Source organism: Rhamphochromis sp. 'chilingali', assembly GCF_963969265.1.
Source record: "Rhamphochromis sp. 'chilingali' genome assembly, chromosome: 2".
NCBI lineage: Eukaryota > Metazoa > Chordata > Actinopteri > Cichliformes > Cichlidae > Rhamphochromis > Rhamphochromis sp. 'chilingali'.
The window spans coordinates 58,404,567-58,412,464 of NC_137930.1; the positions used below are offsets into that span (position 1 = coordinate 58,404,567).

At 37.4% G+C, this 7,898-nt stretch overlaps 1 protein-coding gene across 4 annotated transcripts; it reads right to left on the bottom strand.

Annotated features, from left to right (window-relative positions):
• Window positions 1-1,267: 1,267 nt before the first annotated feature.
• Window positions 1,268-5,229, bottom strand: lysmd4 (LysM, putative peptidoglycan-binding, domain containing 4). Of its 4 annotated transcripts, none has more exons than XM_080869288.1 (3): window positions 5,174-5,229; window positions 3,438-3,712; window positions 1,268-3,347 (listed from the first exon to the last, which is right to left on the bottom strand). In XM_080869288.1, the coding sequence occupies exons 2-3, from the start codon at window positions 3,696-3,698 to the stop codon at window positions 2,865-2,867; spliced, it is 744 nt and encodes a 247-aa protein (XP_080725414.1). In that variant the 5' UTR covers window positions 3,699-3,712; window positions 5,174-5,229; the 3' UTR covers window positions 1,268-2,864. The 4 variants fall into 4 exon arrangements, with proteins under 4 accessions (XP_080725414.1, XP_080725415.1, XP_080725417.1 ...); XM_080869289.1 differs by having other exon boundaries at window positions 5,155-5,210; XM_080869291.1 differs by having other exon boundaries at window positions 5,137-5,193.
• Window positions 5,230-7,898: the final 2,669 nt, after the last annotated feature.

Consider the following 7,898-nt stretch of genomic DNA (forward strand, 5'->3'; position numbering starts at 1 on the left):
CCCTTAAATATCCAAGCAAAAAACAACAAAAAACTACTTAATAAACTAGTGATATCAAAAAGATGTATCAGCAGTAGGATAAGACTGAGCCTGGAGGTGGCAGGATGCCAGAGCTCTGTGGCCTGGAGCTAGATCAGAGCAGGGTTCATGAGCTGTCGTTATGAGATGGGGGTGGGGGGGTCTCAGGTCAGGGAATAATAAAAGGCAGCCTCAGCAGCAACACAGCTCAACCCCAACTTCTGTTATTGAGCTTTGGAAATCACGACGATTCTTCCCATCGCATGTAGGCTTCAGGGTTACCATTAACAGTAGAGTATTTAAACATGCGTATCCAGTTACTTTAACAGATATAATCTTACATTTAAACAAAACCCTGTAGATTATTAAGCTTTTAAATTGCTACAGCACTTGGATGCAAATTCTCCCAGCTCCAATGAGCATCCATGGGGCAAGCATCACATTTCTCATATATTTTAGCTATGCTGATCTAACTGCATGCTGTTATTTCTGTATGCAGTGAGAAAACATAACACTCTGGAGCTTTGAAATTCAGCTGGCTGTGTTATAGAGCTCAGTTAAATTTAATTTCTGCTTGCCAGTTTGATCTATTTTTGCAATCTTTGTTGATTTATAAATAAATCGCTTTGACTTTGATGCCCATTAAAGTCACACAGCAGCAGTTGTTCACAGACCAAAAGTGTCACATTTCTAGTGGATACAAAGAGTAACCGAGTCCACACTGAACAAACTCTTAGCAGGCTCAGCTTCACTATAATGTACTGTATGTAGCCAATGTGAGGTATTTATCCTGCCAACCTGGTTTGTGATAAAGACATTTGCCAAAAGCTGAAAATCCATTATATACACAATTTCAAAATTTAAAAACATACCAAACAGCTGACCGATCTTTCATAGATCCTTGAGGTGATAAGAGCAGCACCTTAAATTTATATTAGAGATATTTTGTTATATTTTTTTAAACTTAGACCAGCTGTGACCAATGACTGTACAGTCACTGGCTGTGATCACATAATATCCTCTGGGATTAATCAAGTATTCTGATTCTTGCCAATGCTGCCATCTTTTGATATGCAGTGGTACTGCAAAAAATAAATAAATACATTTTTAATTTAAATACATCAAAACACATTTTTATGGGAAAGGTCTGTTATCATTTTGTTTTCTGTCTCTATGTACAGCTGTGTGTGTGTGTATATCTTATTATACAAAGACAAGTGCATTAAAAGAATTAAAAACCACCACCACATAAGAGCATACTTTATAGACAATCACACTTAAAACTTTGTATTCAAACACTGGAACATGCAAAATACAGAGTCTTGCACCACTGTCAGTTTTCCATTGAATTAAAAAAAATGCACCAACAAATATATTCAACATGTTTGTTGAGTTCATTAAATTAAAATATCCAGCCACTAAAATGTGCATAAGCCATGCAAATTCATCAGCCTTCCCTGGTGGACGTCTGCAAAGACAATAAAAACTTGACATTAAGGCACTTAATCAGGCAGAGAACTCAGGCACTCTTTAAAAATAATGAACGTTTAAAAATTAATTATCTTTAAAGTTCACAAGAGTTCACAAGAAGTACCAACATAAGCTATATTGCACTCCATTATTACTGTAAACAAATTCACATATTTGGCACTGTGTACTAAAAAGTCATGAGGTACATTCACAGATACAAAGTTAGACGAGAACAAACACACATGATGCTAAACCCAATGTGTAATAACATAGCTTACCCTTGTTTAAAATAAATGTTATACTCTGATATGATACTAATATGATAAAATCTTGACGCTGACAGTCTTGGACTCTACATTATTACCATGTCGTCATCCGTTGGTTTGCAGGCTACTATCCAAAACACCGATTTGGCACATTAGAACACCAATATGAGAATGGCCAAACTGATAATCCAAAGCATATTTGGATGAAGCTACTCAGATAATGCTGAGCTCAGGCTCAGCAGATCACTTACAAAAGTAAAGAAGAGGTGTAAAGTAAAAGTAAGAGACGAGAGAAAATCTCTTCGACCATGTTGAGTGTTGTTGCAGAGTCACGTTCCCTGTTGGCAGCTCACATATGGAACGCCACAAGAATGTCTCTCTCAAAAAAACTAAACAAGGACACTACCTGTTAACTAAATCATACTTTTTTTCATTATTGTTTTACACTTGCAATTAGTGATAGACCATAAACTCTTGGGAAAAGTGTCCATACGCTGAGGTAATAAATCATGTGAGCAGTAATTTTCTCATAATCTTTTTACCATTATGATTTTCTTTCATGACTAGAGAAGTCGCCCCATAGCAGGACATTAGGAAAAAAATACAAGTTCAAGGCACTTGAGCATTAATTTCACATGTCAGAGCTGAAACCATTCATCCATTCATACAGTGGTGTAAAGGCAGACTGTGATAAACATTTTTCTCCCAGAGAAATACTCTGTGTGGTTGCTATTGATGTTCAGGCTGTAGAGTGATTATTTTCACAATGCACATGCAATAATGCTCCAAATTAAGTGAAGCACCTGAGGATCTGGGACATCAGCTGACTGTTTTTCAGTAAAAGTGATTTTCCATGAAAGTGTATTTTACAAAAAATTTACAAATTGTTGGTGTCCTAAAATGTGACAATAATTAGAACAGTATTCAGACATTTCACTTGAAGGTAGAGGCTCCACTGAGTTAAAATCTTGAAAGATTTTGCATCATTGTGATCGTGGGCTACTACCAAGCCCAAGAAGAGAATAGTATTAATTACGTTTCAGGTTTTCCAAAGATCAAAGCCTTCCAATCCTGATTCGTGAAGATCCTTATGCCTTACTGTACTGAGGCTTATCCTTGAGGCATAACTGATGTGTTTTTTGGCTGTAGAGCACCTTTTGTTTTATAAATTATGTAAAATAATGGAAGGACGATGCCTATCAGGAGCATGGCAACTACAGCGTTCCACCAGTTGATTCCCCAGTCAGCACCATAACTGGTCCGACGCTGTCCTTTCAACCCAAAATGCTGTTGTTTTTGCGAGTTATCCAGAAATTCCTCATCTTGATCAGTTGTGGTTTGAATTAGTTTGTTTATATCATTATCCACCTCCATGAGAAAATCTGTGGCCTCTTGTATATGAGGCTGGGCTCTGGCTTTGTTCTGAGGCTCCACTGGTGTTTGAGAAGCATTGGGCATTTCTTCTTGAGGATCACTCGGATTTGAGAAAGTTTCAGTTAAGAAGCTGTGTTGCTGAACTGGTATTTTGATGAATTTCAGTGCAAATAGATCTTGTTCCTGCATTAGGTTGTTCACCCGTTTTATATCGGCTACCTGTTGAAAAAGTGACAAACGTACATCAATATAAGCACATGAAGAAAAATAATTTAACAAAAATGTCTGCAGCTATGAAAAAGCTTTTACCTTGCAGCCATATTGCAGTGCAAGCTTGCTGAGATTATCATCGGCTAACACTTCCCGCACCAGCAGCGGGACATTTTTCAGTCTGTCCTCCTGGTCCTGGAAATCCCGTGGTCTCAACTCCATGACACCGAGTTCCTCATCGTCTGAAGATGCAGCACATTCATTTGTTTTCCTCCTGAACATATAGACCTGGCCATCTGCACTGGCGTGAACATCCACCGGGGCCTGGAAAGCCCGCGGACCATTCTCCCCCCGCCACATAATTAAACACCAACCTGTAAATGTAAGCACATAGCAAATATTTACACATGCACAGTCATACTTGCACAGTAGATAAAGTTACATGGAACATATGTTCTATGTTTAAGTAAGTTCTGTACAAATTTATGTTTTGTCATTCATAATTAAAGGTGCAATGTAGACACAGTTGGGTTATGTTAGTGTTATAAACGGCCCAAAATCTTCACTCCACTAAAATGATCAATGTGCTTTTCTACCATGTTTTACAATAACATTGGATGGTAATCAAAAGAGAATTAACAAGGTTGGCTAGTTTCTATTTAAAGATGATTAACCATGTTCTGACTGGAGGTGTTCTAAAAAATGAACAAACAAAAAAATATATATATACAGTTTTGCTATCTACAAGGCAATCATACAGCAGGAAGAAGTCAACGAAATTGAACCAAGCTTCAGCCAAGACAGTATCTGAGATGATCCACCCACAACACAAGGTTAGTCTACAGTATTCAGTTGTGTGTGAATATGTACTGATGCTGAGCTTAATCTCCACATTGAAATCTTAAGCCAGCCGAGAGTGACTTAGCAAGTCCATGGGCTACAGTTGCATCATGAGGTTTTAAAAATTAACAGACGTACTGAATGTGAATAGTGCTAATAAAAAGGCAGAGTGGCTGACAATCACCACTGGTTATTTGGGGTAAGTGGGGGCTTGTTTCTACTAAATAAAACAAGACACAAAGCACTGCAGCCTGCCTGTTCTTAAAAAGACAGCAGCCTCAATAAATACAGTATACTCCTGAACCTGAAGCATAAATGATACCTCATTACTTAACAAGCAAAACCCATCCACCAGGCTCTAGTTATTATGGCATAAGAGAGGTGGGCAATCTTCCCAGTGGGTCATATGAGAAACTGAGACTGTGGAGTGCTGCACCAAAAAGCTTATAAAAAGATAGAATTATCACTGGGTAGATGCTTGATGATCCAGTTCCCGAGAAACACTAAAACTATGGCATGCTCTTTTGTTTTCATTTACAAGCTGAAAATGTTAAGTTTGTTTTCCTTTTCAGTGTCCTTATTTTAGATTAGGAGAAATTCTATTACATTAAACGCAACATTTATTTAATCTACCAACTTTTCGACATCATAACTTGGGCAATTTAAATACACTTTGTGATGGAAATTGTAACCCCCACCAGGGCAAAAACTCTTACCATATACAGTACTAACAGAACATGTTTCCTAAGAACGGAGCTTACTGTGCGCACTTGAATGCAGCAGTAACTTGAGCTAAAAGGAGCTAATGCTAGCAGGTTAGCTTAAGGAGTTCGACTTCGGTTCACAAACTATCGTCATCGCGACAAAAACCAAGCAAGCGACTCGGTTTACTTCTATTATAAGTACAACAGGGTCATTCGTTGGAGAATAAAGACCAAAGGAAAACACTTTTACTGACTTCAAACGCCCAGAGTACCTTGTTTCTTTCCAATTACCTTATCCAAAATGCATGGGTCACTAATTCCCAGACCAGTCTGGTTGGCTTTTCTTCTTCGCCGCACTCTAAAACGTGTTGGTATTATACGAGCATGCAATAGCGCCACCCGCGATGTTTCAGGCTAAACACATCGGTTACAATCGGTTAAAGATGATAGACCAAAGTTTTATAAAGAGTTATTAAAGTTTTTTTTAATTGGGTTTTAAAATTTGTTGTCAGTTCAATTAAATTTTATTTAATTTTCAGTCTTTTTGCTTGTTACTCTAAAGTTCGTAGTGGTCACGCAAACAGAGGAGGAGGATCTCAGAGTATGACGAGTGGTGAGGAGGATATGCAGCAGATTAGAGTGATATACAGGAATGAGCTTATAGAGATACTAAGAAGCAGAATCTTAACATTAATCCAATATTCTACAGAAAGCCAGTGAAGCTGTTTAAGTACTGGAGGAATATACTCTATAGAAAGTCTTCTGGTAATAACACAAACAGCTTCTGAATAGGAGTCAACTATAATGTATTTTCACAGTTGTAGTTTTTGTTTGTAGTTTTGTTGCTTTAATCTTATCAGGGTAGTGGTTTAAATACCTGAGTTCAACTATGCAAAGCAATGGACAGTGCACAAGAGAGACAAAGAACAGAGTGCAAACGAAGTTGAGTGGGTGGAGCTGAGTGCAAGAGTGAAAGATAGTAGTGAACCTGTTATGACGTATGGTCTAGAGACAGTGGCACTAAAAATGCTGAAGGTGTAGGTAGCAGAGTTGAAGATAAAGGAATTTTCATGAGTGTATCATGAGTGTTATGAAACCCAATAACCAGTTGTGCCACCCTTAGCAGCAACAAGTACAATCAAATGTTTGTGATAAACATTAACATGTTTTTCACATCACTTTTGCCCCACTCTTCTTTGTAGAATTATTTTAATTCAACCACACTGGAGGGTTTTCTAGCATAAACCAGAGCATCTCAATCAGATTTAAGTCTGGGCAGATCACCCCAAAACCTTCATTTTGTCTTTTTTTGAGCCATTCAGATGTGAACTTGCTGAGGTGTTGTCCTGCTGCATAACCTGAATTTGAGATTCAGAACACAAAGTGATGGTTGGTCTTTCTCCAAGACTTTTTGGCATAAAGCAGAATTCATAGTTCATCAATTACACAAGTTGTCAAGGTCCCAAAGCAGCAGAGCAGCCCCAGACCATCACACTACCACCACCATGTTTGACTGTATGATGTTCCTTAATGAAACACTGTCTTAGTTTTATTCGAGATATAACAGCACTCAAACTTCCAAAAAGTTTCACTTTTTTCTCATCAGTCTGGAGAATATTTTCACAAGCGTCTTGGGGATCATGAAGATGTTGTTTGGCAAATGTAACATGAAGCTCTGCATTCTTTTTGGTTTGGTTTCCGGGTTCTTTTGTGACCTCCTGGATGAGTCATTGATGTGTTCTTTGAGTAATTTTGGTATGCTGGCCACTCCTTCCCAGGAGTGGCAAGTCTCCATTTGTGAATAATCGTACACTAGAGTCACAATGCCTTAGAAATGGCTTTGAATTTGTTTGATGATATGTAATATTTAAGTATGACAAATATGCAAAGTAATTTAAAAAATCAGGAAGGGGATTAAATATTTTTTCCCTGCACTGTATAAATTCTGATTCCAATTGCTGTACTATTTTTGGTCCTAAATCTGTACCTGTGCAACAATAACATCGGAGTGAATGCAAACTAGTACAAATGGCAAATGTCAAGGTGGATTCATTAGTAAAGAGACATGCTGTGAAGTGTTTTTACTTATAATGTTGCTTCAGTCCATAAAACAACTCACAAATATTGTATTTGTTGTGTTTCTATACCTATTTTGGGGTGTAAACAAAATCAACATGAACTTAAAAGCTGAAGAATCTGTTTTACAGTTAGGGGACTGCTGCTGAATATTAAGATAGCAGAATTAATGACCAAAAGTATTAATTACAAAATGCAAGAAAGCAAGATGCAAGACAAGAAACTGTTCATAAACATAAAATGAGGTATAATGTATATAAAAAAAGACAGCCCTTTAGTATTTTCTGCTTAAAATGATCATTTTCTATGATTCTGACATCTGTTGGTGGAAAATAATCATTACAGCTCATCCAAGTCGCTGAGACTCAAGTTATTTGCCTGCTGTAATTTTGCTGGTGAAAAAAATGGGATGGTGAGCACAGTATCAAGCAGCACACAGTCTTGAGCTGAGAGTCTGTCATAACCTTAATATTAGTCCCTCTGTCCTAAGGCAAAGGACCGGAGTTTATTAAAAAAAAAAAAAACACTCACCGTAGTGGTGGTATCTCATTTTACCACTAGATGGGGCTATTGGTCTTTCAGAACTTGCCATTTAAGTTCGTCTGTTAGGCGATACCAAGTGTTTTCTGGCATTATTTGAATCCTTTCCTGTTATTAGTTAGTCACTGATGTCTTCTGATGTCTCAACTTCTCATAGCTGAGAAGCTCCTCCCGTCTTCTCAAAGACATAGACTGAGTAAAAACATGGAAATAACTGATTAATAAAATGTCTTTAAAAATGTATTTAATCTAGCTATATCCAGCTGAAATCAATTTCAAAATAATACAGCTCATTCTGGTGCATCTGTGGTTAATATAACTATTTGTCAGACATAGAAAATAATAATTAACATTATTATGGAAGCCTGCTTTTGTCACACAATATGCTTTAATCACTATT